Consider the following 16,830-nt stretch of genomic DNA (forward strand, 5'->3'; position numbering starts at 1 on the left):
GCTATTACCATTCTCCTATTGGAGGAGGGAAAAAGAGGCGCAAAAAGACTTAACTCACCTTCCAAGGCCACAGAGCTAGTGCGTGCAAGCTCCCTACTTGAACTCGGTGGTCTGGCCCCAGAGCTTGTGCTCTTGGAACCCGCACCGCACACTGCAGACCCCACAACCACAAGTACTGCAGTGCGGTGCCTACACGTCTTCAGCGGCGGACAAATCCCTCTCTTGGGCCATTTACAAGCTGGGGGATCCAGCATTAGCCGCTTGCGTCCCCTGAGCCCATTTCCGGTTCCGTACAGTGTGCGCCCCAACATTAACCTCAACTAACACAACACTTGGCTGACCAGGAGGAATGAGGCGTGACTGACAAACAACTGCGTGACTTTCCGAGATGGAGGGGGGGTGGTGGGTGGAATGAGGGATTGGAGTGTTTGGGGGAAAGGGACGCGGAGCCCTAACGCAACGGTGCAACAGTCTTTCCCTGCCTTTCTGGCATTGTTTCCTCCATTCAACCGCGGAGCAACTTTCAATCTCTCCCCCCACCCCACCCCCTATTTCTTTTTTTTCCAGGCTGAAAAGAGGTCGTGGTCCCTTTAAGGCCCGCCCCTCCCTCCCCCAAAACTTCCCAGTGTCTGCTCTCTTTTCGATCCCGGACGGCCGGCCAGGCTCGCCGCCGAGCTGGTAGGGGCTGGGGGCGAGGGTTTGGGGAGGGGTGCGGGGGGTGGGTGGGAGGTGCCGCCCGCCGCCCGCCGCCGGGGTGGGGGAGGGGCGGAGGTCGGGAGCGAGGTGGTGCAGATTACGCGACGGCCCGGCCGCCTGCTGCGGCTACGAGCCGGCTGGCGAGCGAGCCAGAATGCGCCGCGCCGAGGACGGTTCCGCCGCGTCCCCGCAGCGCGCGTCGGCGCGAGGGGCGTACGGGCCGGGCGCGGGGGCGGGGAGGGGAGGGGCCCCTCTCCCCCTCCCCCCACCGCATTCCTCTGACGTCGGGACCTTGCGACCCCGCCCTTCTATGGGACCCGCCCCGCCTCTCTCCGTCGCACCGATCACGTGTTGAAGGCGCTGCGCCGCTTCCCATCTGTGTACCACATTCTTTTTCGGGTTTTCCCGGTGTGATCGGGAACTGATTTAGATCCCCGTCGCCCGTTCCCAACTTTCTTTTCTCCCTAAATCTGCGAACCCAGCAGTCCTGTCCCACTGTCTTAGCGCCACTGACCCCATTTCAAACTTAGTTTCCACGAGGGCTCCTATTTCGGGAGCGCCCCGTCACCAGTGGCAAGATTCCGAAGCATCTTTGCGGGAGTCGACCCTGTTTCCCACGACTCTCTAAGCGCAGTTCCTTACCTCCCAACCCCAAGAGGCAGCCCCATAACGCGGGGTCCTGCCTCGGCCCGGCCCCGCCCCTAGGTTCCAGCTATTGGGCTTCCTTGGACTCTAGAGACTGAGGGCGGGCGTTATCTTCAGAGTCGTCCTACCCCAAGGAAGGCAGGCCCCCCGGACACTTAGACCTTTTTTTTTTTTTTAGATTTATCTGAGAGATTACGAGAGAGCGAGAGCGAGTGAGCATTGTGGGGGAGGGTCAGAGGGAGAAGCAGACTCCCTGCTGAGCAGAGCGCCCCTTGGGGGCTCGATTTTGGGATTCCAGGATCATGATCTGAGCTGAAGGCAGTCGCTTAACCAACTGAGCCACCCAGGCACCCCCCCCCCCCCCGCCCCGGACACTTAGAACACCAGGACTCCCCTTTGCCCAAACGCTGTGCCGGTTGCTGTACCTAGTGCTTGGTAGGGTCCAGCCTCGCTAAGGCTTAGGCAGGGACCACCGCTCCCTTAACCACACAGGCCTCCCCCACTGGAAAAGGGATAGTCACCAGACTGTGACAAGCCACGGAGGTCAGAGCTATCGCCTGAAAACCACTGGCCTGAGTGGCCTGAGTAGGCAGGCTCAGGTCGGGACTGTTTGGGACAAGGGACGCGCTTTTTCAGAGTGGAGACTCGGCACGGACAAGAGGAGTGTTTCCTCCGGCAGGAGAGGTGGTAGACAAAGGGTTCTAGATGGGAGGGCCTGCACGGGCAAAGGTCGAAAAGTGCGCGTACCTTCCCTTTGTGCAAACTGAAGAGTGCTCTTTTGGCTGAATTTAGAGGTGGAGCGGAGCAGGGAAAGGACGCCGGCGAACTTGAGAGGGTCCGAAGACCGTCGGCAGGGCCAATCTACGTAAAGGGTTAAAGTTTGGGTTATTAAAATTCCCCCGGCGTTGTGGGGATTCGAGATGGAGAGGAATAAGGGATAGCAGCGGAGACAGAGCCACTGGCAGCTACCCCTCTGTCTCGGTCTACCCTCCGGCACCACACACAGAATGTCAATAACTACTTGGGGTACGCCAGGCCTTCGCTGGTTTAGAGGGTCGCCCCGCCTCCGGGGACGCCTGAAAGCCTGTCCGCGCTTGCGCTCTCGCCTCCGATCCCTTCCTAGACTGAGCCAGAGAGCGCCTGCCGAAATGGGGAGGGCTTTCCTTTTTAACCCAATCAGAGACCACCGGTGGTCCTACGACCCTTTCCACTCTTCATTGACTAATCGGGTAGAGACGTAGAAGATGGGCATCTGCAGCAACCACTGGAGAGAGGCAAAAGGGAGGGGGTTTCCTTTTCTCCTTGCGGTGTGGCGCGGTAAGGGAGTCGTTTTGACTGGAACGCTAACAATTTTCGGTTCGATGGATTAGTGAGGGAGCCAATAAAAGTGGGAAGAAGGCGGGGCTTCTCCGGCGAAGATGAGCGTCGTTCCTATCAGGTGCTCCAAGGGAGGCCAGGCTGTGCCAGAAATCCGACCTATCAAATTGGAGTTTATTTTAAGGCGGCGGGATCAGCCAGATGACTGGCAGAAAACATTCGCCTATAAGGAGTGTCTCAGACAAACGAGGGCGGGCCCATCTGAAGAACGGCATGCGCTGTACCCAATAGGCACGCAAGGCGTGCGGAGGCTTCCCCTCCCCCCTTGGCGGGACCAGTGGCTCCCCCTATCGGGTGGGGGCGGCGGATGACGGGCGTGTCCCTCCCCCAATGAGAGGCGGGGGGAGGCGGGTTCTGTGCCGCCATGTCGCGGAGGCTGCTGCCCCGGGCGGAGAAGCGGCGTCGGCGGCTGGAGCAGAGGCAGCAGCCGGACGAGCAGCGGAGGCGGTCGGGAGCGATGGTGAAGATGGCGGCGGCGGGCGGCGGAGGCGGCGGTGGCCGCTACTACGGCGGCGGCAGTGAGGGCGGCCGAGCCCCTAAGCGGCTCAAGACGGACAACGCTGGCGACCAGCACGGAGGCGGTGGTGGCGGCGGTGGAGGAGCCGGGGCGGCGGGCGGCGGCGGCGGGGTGAGGCCAGGGTCTTAGGGGCCGGGAACGGCCGGGAAGGGACGGAAAAATTTCCACCTTGAGGGTATTCATGGGGGGGCGCCTCTGCGCACGCGCCCGGGCCCTCACGCCGTGACGGGTGGGGGAGGGGCAGGCGTTGGGCAAACGGCGGGGTTTGCGCGAGGACAGGAGCTTGCGCGTGCGCGCTATTCGGAACTGGGTGGGGGGGATGGTGTGGGAGGTGGAGGAAGGAGGTTGCGCTGCGGGTGGCGCAGTGCGCAGGCGCGGCGGGCTGGAATATGAGGGGCCGGGCACGCGGCCGGGCCGTTTTTTTTTTTTCCTTTATCGTTTAAGTCTCTGCCCTCGCGCAAGCGCATTTCTTCTTGGGCCTCGTGGGCGGGGGAGAGGGGGTGGGTTGCACCGCGTGAGCGGGAACGGGTGGGCGGTGGCCTTTTCCGCGCCTGAGTAGGGAATTCTGGCTGATCGCTCTTTAATCTATAACGTCATGGTTTGTGTCGATACAGAAGTTGATTTGCTTTGAGGATATTCCCCCCGCAACAGAATATGTTCCCATTTTTTGTGGGCTTTGAAAACCGGAAGAAAGGGGCTTGTGAAAGGTCTTTTTTGCCATTTGGGAATTGAATTAAGCTATGGAACCATCACAAGTTCCGTGGGGTTACAGTTTCATAGGGTTAACTGGATGGAGTTGGTTTAGTAAACCAAAATGTTCTCTGAGGGTGGACATTTTGAAAGGCATTCGACGTCGTTGGTCTCCTAGTCGGAAAGGACCACCGTTTGTCCTTCCTGACTTGGAGCTGATTCCCTCCTCCTTCCCAAGTTCGTGAAGTTCTCTCCTTTTCAGCCATTTGTAGGATTTTCTGGGGTTTGGTGGTGAGCTGTAGCAGTGATTTCTAGTGTTTTAACTTGCGGCAGGCCTTGTTAGGCTCATTTTAAAACTACTTGAACTAAATCTTCCAACAGTTTGTATGAGATACAGGATGGTGTTACAAGTGGGGACTTGTAGAGCTGAGCTGAGGTAAATTTGTGTAGTTTACATAGCTAGTGATGGGGGAGGGGCTGGGATTAGAATTTATGGGCTGTGGAACTCCAAACCGCTGAGCTGGTAACCACCCGGCGGGTGTGCCTCCTGTGGTTTGTGTGGTTCATTCCTGAAATAGAATCCAATTCTGCCCCTGTTGCATGGGCTTCTGCTTGGTGGCTCTCAAACAGGAGGTTGGGCCCAGAGCCCAAGAGACATGGAGAAAGTTACTTTCCTACTGATTCCCAGAGGCTTATGTGTGGGTGGATAGATACTTCTTGTGGCGGAATCGTGTTGGTTTTTAGTGATGTGGGTTGGAGTTTCTTTTTTTTTTTTTTAAGGACCTTTCTCATCTTATTTTCCATAATCTAGCCTAGGCAGTATTTTTTACCACAGATTTTGGTGGGTGGTTAAAGACTAGAAGTGGCTTTCACAGCTTTGGGGGCAGGGATGTTTTAATGTGACTGATCCTGGGGGTTGAGTAGTGGGGACAGTAATGCTTGGCAGAGTTTGTTGCACAAGGGAAAGGGGAAAGAAACATGCCAAGAGAACATTGTGATTCAGGCTGCAGCAGAAAACTGAGCCCTTTCTGCCAGTGCTGTCCTGTTTCCATCCCAGTCTTTTCCCCCATTTTCTTGACCAGTGGGAAGAGAAAAATTCTAGCAGGAATGAAATGTAAGGTGTGGGGCATGCCTTGTCTTCCATTCTGTCTTCCTCAGAAACTACAGCAAGAGGTATAGGCTGGCCATCCACTTGGGGCCTGAGCTCTGCTGACCCAAAATCTATGCGGGTGGTTGCTTTGTGTTGCCATCCCTTGTGTGATACCTAAGTGTCTTACCTGATTGGGTCTCCCAACAGCATAGAGGGCAGTGGGCCACCATCTTGTACAGCAGGAAATGAAGTTACGTTCTTCCTTCCTTTTTCAGGAGAACTACGATGACCCACACAAAACCCCTGCCTCCCCAGTTGTCCACATCAGGGGCCTGATTGACGGCGTGGTGGAAGCTGACCTTGTGGAAGCCTTGCAGGAATTTGGACCCATCAGGTACTCCTCAGAGGCTATGGGTTGGACGTAGAAGTCTGCTTCTTGGGGTCCTGTGTGTCCTTAGTTTCTGGTGGGAAGTGACATAGCCAGTTTGGCCCAGGGTTCTTTAGTTAGGTCCTGGGACTCCTCCACTCTTGGGTTTAGCCCTTATATTTTGCGTCAGGTTATAGCAAGTTTCTTGTTTTTTTTTTTTTTTTTTTTCCCCTCTTCAGTTTTTTTTCTTCTTCTAGCCTTTAATCTGGATTCTCTTGTTTAGTGAGTATTTTTGTCACATGTTAGGTACTCGGACTAGAGTAGAAATACAATAAAAATGAAACTTTGGGGCTCCTCCAACAGTTGCCCATCCAGAGCAGTCAGCACTGTGATAGGAAAACCTAGGAGCCTTTGGGAGGCATCTGGCTCAGGGGAAGAGGATTTAGGAAGGAAGACCTCCCAGAGGAGGTGATGCCGTAGCTACATCTCTTTTGCCTATTGTGCCACTTAGGGTACAGGGTGTTCAGCTCAGGAAACCATGGTGGAGGTACAGAGGAGTCCAGAGAGATGAGTCTATTCAGGGCAAGTTGAATGTTATCCTTTTGTTCTATGTTCCCTTGAGAGGACCAAAACATGTGTTTTTTTTTTGCTAGCTATGTGGTAGTAATGCCTAAAAAGAGACAAGCGTTGGTGGAGTTTGAAGACGTGTTGGGGGCTTGCAACGCTGTGAACTACGCGGCCGACAACCAGATCTACATTGCTGGCCACCCAGCTTTTGTCAATTACTCTACCAGCCAGAAGATCTCCCGCCCTGGGGACTCAGATGACTCCCGGAGCGTCAACAGTGTGCTTCTCTTTACCATTCTGAACCCGATCTATTCCATTACCACGGTGCGTGCCCAACAGGCTTTCTTTTAGATGCTTTTGTGAGCTCGCTCTTCCTCCTGTCCTCTCCCCTGAGCCAGATTGACCTGCCAGTGCTCTTTCATCTTGCATGTGTGCTTTTTACAGGATGTTCTTTATACTATCTGCAATCCTTGTGGTCCTGTCCAGAGAATTGTTATTTTCCGGAAGAATGGAGTCCAGGCCATGGTGGAATATCCTTTGCTGGGAAAGGGGAATTCTTTGAGGTGGGGGCTTTCACAAGGCTCAGCAGGGAGCTGTCCTTTCAACCAGCACGGGCTCCTGATGGCCACCAGGTACCAGATCGTTTCCTGGAGCCCCCAGTCTGATGGGAGGGGTCATTAACGAACACACTGGCATGTAGTGTGAAAGCTCAGAGTCTAAATTGCTGCGAAGAGGAGTGCCCAGCACATCTGGTGGGGTGATGCTCTGTTGCCATGAGGTAGGAGCTGGTATCGGGGCAGAAGAACTGGTCTCTGTAAAGGTTGTCAGGTGGGCAGCAGCTTAGTATTAGAGAAAGCAAACGGCCTGACTACTTACGAGGGGGAAGAGGGTTCACTGCAGGCTTTGGAAGCAGTGAGCAGGGCATCTGAGGCAGTGCTGTGAAACATGGGTCAGGGTGCGGTGGGAAGCCACTGACAGGGTTTAGGCAGGAATTTCACCTGGTTGGTGTTTCAGAGATTGTCCAGGCTTCGTCAAAGCACAGCACTAGAGGGAGAGGATTGGGCAGAGGGAAAGTGGCTTGGCCTAGGGTGGTGGCAGAAGGAGTTGCTGCCTCCTCTGGGCCTCTGGGCTGGTGGGGTTGGGAGTGCAGGTGAGAGAGGAACTCTGGACAGTGACTGCCCAACCAGAGCCGCACTCTAGCCCTTTCCATGTGAGCAGCTAGTGACTGTGGGTGAGGAGCTCACCCCAGAACTCACATGCAGTGTGATCTTTGGGGTGTTCCCTCGTCCTCGTCCCTTTCTGGGACCACTTAAAGCCCTTTCCAAAGAGCGCCTGTCTCGGGGCTTTCCTTAACTTTACCCACATTTGATTCTGTGCAGAGTGCCCAGCGGGCAAAGGCCTCGCTCAATGGGGCTGACATTTATTCAGGCTGCTGCACTCTGAAGATTGAATATGCGAAGGTGGGTTTGGAAATGACTGCCCCTTGTCAGCTTCCAGGTGAGCTGGGGGACCTGGCTAATTTCAAGCTTTGTCTTGTCCCTGCAGCCCACACGCTTGAATGTGTTCAAGAATGATCAGGATACTTGGGACTACACAAACCCCAATCTCAGTGGACAAGGTAATCCTGATGGCAACTTTGTTCTAAACACATCCGCCTTGCCTTCACTCGACTAGTGCACTTCATAGACCCGGGCTCAGGGTTATGTAATGCCATTGGGCTCCCTGTGGACATGGGAGGGTCTGGGGGTTGTTGCGCGGTCAGCTCTTGGAAAAGATGCTCCAGTGGAAGAGGGTGAATGAGGGGGCCTCTAGGTTGTAGCTGCTGCCGGGGGCCCTTTGACGTGGCTGAGGGTGTAAAGCCAGGGCAGAGGTTTGGACGGGGTTGGGGAGCAGGGAGGGCCTCGTTGAGCACAGGACGTGGCAATGGCTTATAAACCAGTAGCAGCTCCCAGATGGATTCTGCTGTTGCCCATCTGGGAGCCTGCCTAGGGTCACTGACTCTCCATTCTCAACTGGGCCCGGCATGGTTCTCTTGCTCGCCACTATCAAGAGGGTCTGCTGGGGGAAGGGCGGGGCAGACTGGGGAGGTGAGGAGGGCGCCCAGACCCTTGGAGCAGAGCCTTTGAGCAAGTTGACCTTGTGGAGGTGACACCCTGGATTGGAGCAGGGCAGACACGCCTCACCTCCCTTGTAGCGGGGACTCAACATCTCTGCGGGGGGCCCAAACGGACAACCCCCTTCCTAGACTCTGTCAAGAATGGTTTGCCTTGGATAGGAGGGAGAGGTGGAGGATTGCCTTTGGAAAAGCAGCGGCATCCCCTCAGCAAGACCATCCATCTCTGTCTGTCTTGGTCTGATACGTCGGACTAGGCCACGGGCTGAGGGAGGAGGCCGGTTGCTGACCTCTCACGGGCCCTGGGAGGCCAAAGGCCCCCATTCCTAGGCGGGCCTGTCTTGCTCGCCCTCGCAGCTGGGAAGCAGTGGGCAGGGTGGGCTAGACTCTCCCCAGGACCCTCACGGTGGGCACTGTGGGCCTGGCCGCCCCTCCAGAGGTCAGAGGCAAATTGGTGACCGAGTGAATGTACCAGAGCGGGCAATGGCATTACATGACCGCTAACAGAAACATGGCAACCAACCATTTCTTCTCCAAGGAACATAAATAGAAGATGTGCAGACCGGCAGGGGCTAGTGGCAGGGGCTGGTTGTGCATTGGTTTTGATGCCTCTCAGCTCTGGCCGCCCCAAGACTGGGGGGCAAAAACGAGAGCTGAGGAGGTGGCCTGGAGTGAGGGCGGTGCTTCGCCACCCCTCGGGAACCATACTTCAGCGGCTCTGCCTCTGCACATTGCTCACCAACACACAGGGTAGAAACCACTAGCTCTTCCTGGAGAGAACAGAACACGCAGCCTGCACCACGTCCCCAGAAACAGCCGCAGACTTGAGCTCACTACATCAAGAACACCACACCGCGCTCCAAGGAACAGCTACAAGCACAGAGACAGAGGCAGACAGAGACAAAGAGAGAAAGAGACGCAACATGGCAGCAGACACTGCTTTTTTATTAAACATTAAAAAAAAGTCAAAATCCAAGCAAACTTGAACCCGAAAATGTACACAGAAGTAGGAAACACAGAGAACAGAGCTCTCCCAGCCAGCCAGCGGCGCTCTTTTCGGAGAACGTTTCATAGACTGAAGTAGATTCCATGGGCCTCCAAGACAATAGGATCCTCTCTCCATTCCTCGCCATATGGGTTGTTTTTTTGTTTTTTGCTTTTAAGTCCTTTGGTTTGGGGAGGGCCTTTTTTTTGTTCTTTTCTGTTTTGATATTTTTATTTTTTCTGCAGTCATCGGCTGCCAACATAATCTGCACCAACTGGAGCTCAGAAACAAAAAAAAAAATTAAACCACAACAACCAAAAAAAAAAAAAATAAAAATAAAAAAAAAAAAAAACAGACCTAAAACCAGACAGCCAAACAGCTCAGAGGTACACAGTTACCTGCTGGCGGGTAACCAGGCGCGCTCCCAAGGCCAAAAGCGCGGGCATAGTGGGGCCACTGGCACACCTCATATCCAGGAGACACGCACACGGAGCGCTACACAGCCAGAAGCACCGCACTGCAGCACACAGTGTGAGGAGCTGACAACACGGAGGGACACTACCCACCTCATACACCTTTATTTGCCACTTTTCTGGTATCTTCTGAGGACAGAACATCTGTGAGCCATTTTTGATTTAATCAAAAACATTGACTTTTAAGACAATTCTTTAAAAAAAAAATTGTATCGGGTGTGTACCGTGACTTGTATTTATGACTGTAAAACCATGTGATGCAGGGTCGCAGTGTATGTTTGATGGGACGCCATCTTTCAGAACTGTGCTAACTCACTGTTGAAGCGTCCAATGGTAAGAGAAAATACAGATTTGTTTTTTGTGACAAATGGACATTGTACTCTGTACTTCTGCTGTAAGTAGCCCTTTTCCATCTTTGTAATGACTGATTGTTGGAAACAAAACCCAGGCCGGGTGGCAGGAAAGGGCAGTGGTCTTGAGCCCTGGGTTTTGGAGTCAGCCAGACCTGGGTTCAAATCCTGGCTCGGCCGCTAACTTTTGCTTTGTGACCTTGGGCCAAAGTGTCTTTTAACTGGTCAGTTAAAAGTTGAGTGCTCAGGTTCCTTATCTGTAAAACGGGGCAAAAATAGTACCTACCTCATAGGGTTGTTGTGAGGAATTTCCGAAGCGGTGATGTCTGTAAAGCGCTTTGCACAGTGTCTGCCACTCAAGCGCTAAATTCGTGTAGCGACTATGAATTACAGCTGGGGTCTGGGGTGGATCTGCGCCATTGTCGGGGTCTGAGAATGTCAATGCCTTGTATATGACTGTTCAATTGAATTGGTTCTGATGTTGCCCTGCTTGTCCTTTCCCACAGTCCCTCTCCTCGGGTTGGGTGTGACGATGGCGGGGGGGGGGGGTGGCAGGGAGGATCAGGGTTGAGAAGGAAGGGACCTAGAGAGTAAGGCCTAGAGCTCCTAGAACTTTGGAACTATGGGGACCAGATTTTATGTTCTTCCTGCCTTGCCTTTCCTTGGTGGTTTTCCTGCTCTTAACTCCTCTCCCATTATCGGTAGGAGTTTGAGGAATTTGTTCTTGCCCTCTGTAACATAACAGTGTCTGTAGCATCTGCAGGTTCCCCAGATGGCCTGAGAGTTGGGCTTCCCATTTGGGCAAGGGCAGGAGGGAGAGAGAGAGCCCAGAAGCTGATCTCATCCTTCCCAGAGAAAGGAGACCAGCTACTTTGCACCGGCTGGGGAAGGGGAGTGGGCTTCAGTCCTGAGGCTTGGGCTTCATGCCCACCATGGGTCAGGCCATAGGAAGGAGGCCCCAGCAACTCTGGTGAGGAAGGGGGGTTTGCCTAGGCACACAGGAACTGAAGGTCTTCGAGATTAGCCTCTAGTCAGGAGGGTGATCCTGTTTGTTCCTGGGTGGCCTCTAACTGTCTTTTCTGTCCTCAGGTGATCCTGGCAGCAACCCTAATAAACGCCAGAGACAGCCCCCTCTCCTGGGAGATCATCCCGCAGAATATGGTGAGGGCAGGGGGTTCCCCTCCGTGGACTCCCGTGGCTCATGTGCCCCTGCCCGCCGCCCGCCGCGCAAATTCTCACCCGTCCTCCCTCTCTTTCCTTCCCACCCCCCAGGAGGGCCCCACGGTGGGTACCACAGCCATTACCATGATGAGGGCTACGGGCCCCCCCCACCTCACTACGAAGGGAGAAGGATGGGCCCACCAGTGGGGGGTCACCGTCGGGGCCCAAGTCGCTACGGCCCCCAGTATGGGCACCCCCCACCCCCTCCCCCACCACCCGAGTATGGCCCCCACGCCGACAGCCCTGTGCTCATGGTCTATGGCTTGGATCAATCTAAGATGAACTGTGATCGGGTCTTCAATGTCTTCTGCTTGTATGGCAATGTGGAGAAGGTGAGTCTCTGTCAGATCTGTTGCTACCCTTGTAGCCCGAGCGGGCTGAGCCTCATGCGTCACAGTGGGGGAAGGAGCCTGGCTGACAGCAGGCTGTTCCAAGAGGGTGACTCACTGAAGCAGGCAGCCAGCTGCGGACATTATGTTTGGTCCTCACCATGGGTGTTTTGTCGTCTCTTAATCGGGTGCATTAACCAGGATTTCATGAAAGTACGAATGCTTAACGTCATACTTACATTTGTGATTTATAAGATTTAATTTTTGTGGCCAAAGGTCATGTGAGGATTTTTTCAGAAAACTGAAAGATGATCTGGCAACCCTGGGCCTTCCTGCCTTGCCTGTGGGACAGGTGGCTGTTTGCCCCTGACCAGGTGGCTTGTTTCTCTGGAACCCAGCTGAGTCCTGGGAGCCTCTGCGCTTGCAGCCCCTGACTTAGCCGGGGAGTCATAGCAGTGGCAGCCATCGCGTGGGTTAAGCTTGCCTTCTGCACATCGGGCACTGTGGATAGGACTGCACATGTGGCACCTTGCTTGTTACTAGAGTCCTTGATGAGATCAGTTGGGGCAGTGAAGGCGCGGAGGGTAAATTACTTGCCCAGGTTCCCAGACCTTTATGTGGAAGCAGGACCTCATGCTAGAGAGATTGGCTTTGGCGCCTTTGTCACGGCTGTTCACTGCCTTTGGTCCTTTTGCCCACAGTGGCATTTCACATCGTGACCTGCTCTGCACCATGTGTGTCTGTGTGCTCACAGACAGACGTTAGTGGCAGTATCTGCTTTGTTTCCTTATTGTGCTGCCAACCACTTTTTCTTGCACTTCATTAATTGATGCACTCGGGGGTTGTGTCCTGAGGTGAGAAAGACTGGCCTGTGCACAGAGCCCTGCCTGGGGGCCGCACACTGTGCTCTGCTCCTGCTGTCTTGTTCCCCAGGGGGAGACGGAAGCCTTGTTCTAGAGCCTGGAGTTCTTGCTTTTCACTAGCTCGGAAGGGGTGGAGGAAGGGTCCCTAGCAGCTGGACCGTGGCACTGATCACAGTCCCTCTCCTCAAGGTGAAATTCATGAAAAGCAAGCCGGGGGCCGCCATGGTGGAGATGGCTGATGGCTATGCTGTGGACCGGGCCATTACTCACCTCAACAACAACTTCATGTTCGGGCAGAAGCTGAATGTCTGGTACGTCCTTAGTTTCCTCAGGCTTGGGAGTATTGGAGAGGAGCTGAGGGAAGAAGGGAAGTGGAATGGGGCCACTCTGGAAAGCACCCAGCAGAGGAGCATGGGCGAGCCTGGGTGCTTGTTCGGGCAGGAGTAGGGGGTGGCAGGTCGTGCCCCGTCACACAGCTGAAGCAGTGGGGAAACTGTCAGTCTCGCCTCAGCTGTGGAGCAGAGCCCCCTGAGGCACCCAGCATCTTCAGACAGGAGCCAGGCCACCGTGGAGGGTTTGGGGTCTAACAAAGAGCTCCCCTTCTCTGGTACAGTGTCTCCAAGCAACCAGCCATCATGCCCGGGCAGTCCTACGGGCTAGAAGACGGGTCGTGCAGTTACAAAGACTTCAGCGAATCCAGGAACAATCGGTTTTCTACCCCGGAGCAGGCAGCCAAGAACCGCATCCAGCACCCGAGCAACGTGCTGCACTTTTTCAATGCTCCTCTGGAGGTGACTGAGGAGAACTTCTTCGAGGTGGGTGCTGTGGATCTGGTCCCTCACCGCGTCCTCTGAATGAGCCATGTGTTGTAGGCTTTTCTAGTACCTTGTTGAGCCACAGCTCCGCCAGGCCCTGGGGTGGGTCTGGGGATGCAGCAGGAACCAGAACAGATAGGCTGAGAACAGCACCAGAGGCCTAGCTGTGGTGGAGGTCAGCTGTCCTGTTTGTGTTATTGACAGACTAGGGTGGCTGCTGTTTGCCGAGAAAGGTTTCTCCCAGTCTGGGTGAGAGAGTGGCGATCATTAGAGTCCAGTGTCAAAGCATCCATGTAGTTGGGACATTCCATGCCTCAGTAATACCAGAAGGGAGGCTCCTGTTCAGGTCTGGTCAGAGGAGACTGGGGCATTGAGGGGGAGGAGGGCTGACTGGCAGGGTTGGACTTCAGCCCTTGCTTGGGTCTGAGCTGTTGCTCATTGCTTCGGCAAACATTTGGTTAGTGCCAGTAAGCACCCAGGTGGGAATTTTAAGAAAAAACAAAAAACAGGTTTTGCTTTAATGATGATAGTTAAAGGTAGTGGAAACATAGTAAGAGCAGTGTTTCTAAACCTTTGTTGGGTCATGGTGGGGGGTGCCTTAGAGTATGATGTGTGATCAAAGATCAGAAATCCCAGAAAAATGTCAGTACTGTGTCACGAGCTGCTTGAATCCTGCCATGTGGTACTGCTGTTTCTGAATCCTTTCTGTGTCCTGCAGATCTGCGACGAGCTGGGAGTGAAACGGCCATCTTCTGTGAAAGTATTCTCAGGCAAAAGTGAGTGAACTGCTGCTACCGCCTTTTTTCGTTCCTTGGTTGTAGGCGGGTAGACCCAATTCCTGCTCAGGTCATCCTAAAACAAACCTTGTGTTCTGATCAGGTGAGCGCAGCTCCTCTGGGCTGCTGGAGTGGGAATCCAAGAGTGATGCCCTGGAGACTTTGGGCTTCCTGAATCATTACCAGATGAAAAACCCAAGTGAGTATCTGTGTGTCCTGTAGTCCTCACCCTTGTGGCCTGATGCTGGGCTGGCTTCAGGCCAGAGCCGTCCTCCCTGCCATCAACCCCAGAGATTGCTTCACTGGTGCCGACATGGGCAGGCGGGACCTGGTCGCCAGGAGATTAGCCTGATGGTCCCTGTGGGAGGGAGATCCAGCCTGGCTGCTTGCCGTCACCTGCTCTGCCAGCTTCGGGATTACTGAGACTCGTCCTCCATGGACTGGTGTTCTATGCGTCAGAAGCTGCCAGTAAACACTGAGCACTGTCTGTCGCACAGGGTGGCTCAGAGGGTACCCAGGAAAAGGGCTTATCTGGCCAGTAGGGAACATCCGCCCACTTACGCCCTGGGCCGGCTGGGGAGCTGGGAATGGGATTCCCTGTGGAATCAAAGGCAGGGGTGGGGAAGTGCCTCTTCAGTATTGGGCTTGATTGTAAGTCTCACGTTGGGAAGTGACTAGTTATATCCCTGCAGCCGAACAGCAGAAATGGAGGAGGGGCTGAGTGGTTGGCACCGGCAGAGAAGGAGGGGTGCAGCCAAACCTGTCTTCTCCTTTGCAGATGGTCCATATCCTTACACTCTGAAGTTGTGTTTCTCTACCGCTCAGCACGCCTCCTAATAGGTGACCCAGAAGAGTCCCATCTGAGCAGGAAAATGTTTGTCTTTCCTTTATGCTGTTGTTTTGTTTTGTTTCTGGGTTTTTTTTTTTTTCCTTTTTTTTTTTTTTTTTTTTTTTTGCAAAAGTTCCTGTATTCCTTTTTTTTAATGCTAGGTTAGTGGGCTTAACCATAACGGAAATGCTGGAAGTCTGGAGGGGGAGGGGAAGGGGACCTGATATCTCCCAAGATTAATGTTCACTTTTTAAAAAATTATTGTACGTGTGATTTTTTTTTTTTTTTTCCTGTTCATACATTTGTGCTGCCTGTGTACTCTTGGCACATTTCAATAAAATTGTTTGAAAAATAAACATTGCGCTTACTGGGATTCCAGGGTGTGTCTGTTTCCCTCCCACCGGTCTCCAGCCTAAGAGCAGGCAGGCCTGGACACAGCTACGGGCCCTTGGGAGCTGCCAGCCCAGCCCAGGAATGTGGCAGGGAATTAAAAGGAATTTGGTGAGGAAAACCTGGGAAGAGGGCTGGTGGCGTTTTTCATGGGCCAAGGAAGCTGAATCTAGTTGGAGAGTCATCTTTTAAGAGGTAAATGGTGCTACAAATTTCAAGAGTTTAAAAAAAAAAGCGCTTTCATCCTGCCAAGTAAGTACTCGGTTTTTATAAGATTGGAAAGTAAAATCTCGGGTAGAAGTGAAGGTCTGCTCCCCAGTCCCTTTAACAATTTTTGACATCTTTCCCCACCCACATAAATTTTCTTTTAACAAAATGCTTTATGCTGTGCACTGTTCTGTATCGTATCACACACATAGCTTCCTTCTTTTCTTTACCCCTGCGCAGTAGCTCATGGGGAATGTCATTTCCCTTTCTGTGGTCTTAAAAGTAAAATCTAGTTTCTTGGTACTGTAAACAGTACTGCTATGCATACAAATCCCTCAAGCCAACTTCCCTGATAACTGATCTGGAGGTAAATTCCTAGCAGTGGAATTGCTGAGTTAAAAAAGATAATTCAGGGTGTCTGATAATTTGGGGCATCTGGTTAAGACACCAAGAAGCAAGTCTTGGTCTCAGGGTTGTGAGTTGAAGGCCCAGCATTGCGTTCCATGCAGGGTGGTCCCTGGTGGCTCAGTCTCCCTTCAGCTCTGGTGTGATCTCACGGTTTTGGTTGGGATCAGCCCTCTGTATCAGGCTCCCTGCTTGGCAGGAAGCCTGCTTCTCCCTTTCCCATTGCCCCTGCTTGTGTTCCCTCTCCAGCCTGGTGCTCCCTCTCACAACACTCCTCTCCCCGCCTTGTGTTCCCTTTCTCCCAGTGTCTGTCAAATAAAATATTTAAAAAAACAAACAAAAAAAACCGCTTACAATGTAATACTTTGCAATTGTGGTAGATGGGAACTTGTGTAGATGGTTGGGGTGGGGCATGGGGGGCTGTAGGTGGAAGGAGCCTGCTTTAAGAACCTTGACTCCCGGTGGAAAAAAGAGGCAGTCTGCTGCAGAGAACAAGTGAGGACCATTGACTGTGCCTTGTTCATGCATGTGCACCTGAAAACTCACTGGGACACCTGACTGGCTCAGTCCGTGGAGTGGGTGACTCGAGCTCTGGGTCATGAGTTTGATGTCCACACTGGGTGTAGAGAGATTTTTTTTTTTAAGATTTTATTTATTGATTTGACAGGGATCAGAAGCAGGGGGAGTGGGAGAGGGAGAAGCAGGCTCCCCCTTACCCCCGGCCAAGCAGGGAGCCCAATGTGGGGCTCCATCCCGGGTGGCTTGGATCATGACCTGAGCCAAAGGCAGACGCTCAAGGACTGAGCCACCCAGGCGTCCCTGGTGTAGAGATTTCTTAAGCTCAGTTTGTTAAGCGTCTGCCTTGTGCTTGGGTAATGATCCCAGCCAGGATCAAGCTCCTCATCAGGCTCTCTGCTCAGTGGGGAGTCTGCTTCTCCCTCTGCCCCTCACCCTGCTCTTGTGCTCTCTTTCTCTCAAATTTTTAAAAATCTTAGAAAAGGGGGCACCTGGGTGGTTCAGTGGCTTAAGCCTCTGCCTTTAGCTCAGATCATGATCTCAGGTTCCTGGGATCCAGCCCTGCATTGGGCTCTCTGCTCAGTGGGGAGCCTTCTTCCCCACCCCCCC

The 16,830-nt window shown here is 53.6% G+C and overlaps 1 protein-coding gene and 1 long non-coding RNA gene across 11 annotated transcripts in view; one reads left to right on the forward strand and one right to left on the reverse strand.

The window, feature by feature from the left end:
- LOC116579610 overlaps positions 1 to 2,949 on the reverse strand; it is a 33,826-nt gene extending 30,877 nt beyond the window's left edge. For 4 of the 7 annotated variants that reach the window (XR_004281341.1, XR_004281338.1, XR_004281336.1 and 1 more), the window contains exon 1: positions 59 to 614. This is a non-coding gene — a long non-coding RNA (uncharacterized LOC116579610). Of the gene's footprint in view, positions 1 to 58; positions 626 to 2,088 lie in introns of those variants that run through there. The other 3 variants (XR_004281342.1, XR_004281340.1, XR_004281343.1) reach the window with 2 other exon arrangements.
- On the forward strand, positions 595 to 15,076 carry HNRNPL (heterogeneous nuclear ribonucleoprotein L). Of its 4 annotated transcripts, none has more exons than XM_032325146.1 (13): positions 595 to 678; positions 5,291 to 5,409; positions 6,036 to 6,273; positions 6,394 to 6,479; positions 7,313 to 7,409; positions 7,495 to 7,567; positions 10,960 to 11,031; positions 11,143 to 11,423; positions 12,473 to 12,594; positions 12,897 to 13,098; positions 13,817 to 13,874; positions 13,978 to 14,073; positions 14,653 to 15,076. In XM_032325146.1, exons 3-13 carry the CDS (start codon positions 6,049 to 6,051, stop codon positions 14,709 to 14,711), a joined length of 1,371 nt encoding a protein of 456 aa, XP_032181037.1. In that variant the 5' UTR covers positions 595 to 678; positions 5,291 to 5,409; positions 6,036 to 6,048; the 3' UTR covers positions 14,712 to 15,076. The 4 variants fall into 4 exon arrangements, with proteins under 4 accessions (XP_032181037.1, XP_032181034.1, XP_032181035.1 ...); XM_032325144.1 differs by lacking the exon at positions 595 to 678 and adding an exon at positions 3,054 to 3,346; XM_032325145.1 differs by lacking the exon at positions 595 to 678 and adding an exon at positions 3,754 to 5,098.
- The last annotated feature ends 1,754 nt before the right edge of the window (positions 15,077 to 16,830 follow it).

The sequence above is a fragment of the Mustela erminea genome, chromosome 19, assembly GCF_009829155.1.
Source record: "Mustela erminea isolate mMusErm1 chromosome 19, mMusErm1.Pri, whole genome shotgun sequence".
Lineage (NCBI taxonomy): Eukaryota > Metazoa > Chordata > Mammalia > Carnivora > Mustelidae > Mustela > Mustela erminea.

Coding starts and splice junctions, on each gene's coding strand:
- HNRNPL (XM_032325143.1), top strand. CDS start 3,083: ATGTCGCGGAGGCTGCTGCCCCGGGCGGAGAAGCGGCGTCGGCGGCTG. Junction 13,875..13,977: donor GAAAGTATTCTCAGGCAAAA/GTGAGTGAACTG, acceptor TGTTCTGATCAG/GTGAGCGCAGCTCCTCTGGG. Junction 14,074..14,652: donor TTACCAGATGAAAAACCCAA/GTGAGTATCTGT, acceptor TCTCCTTTGCAG/ATGGTCCATATCCTTACACT.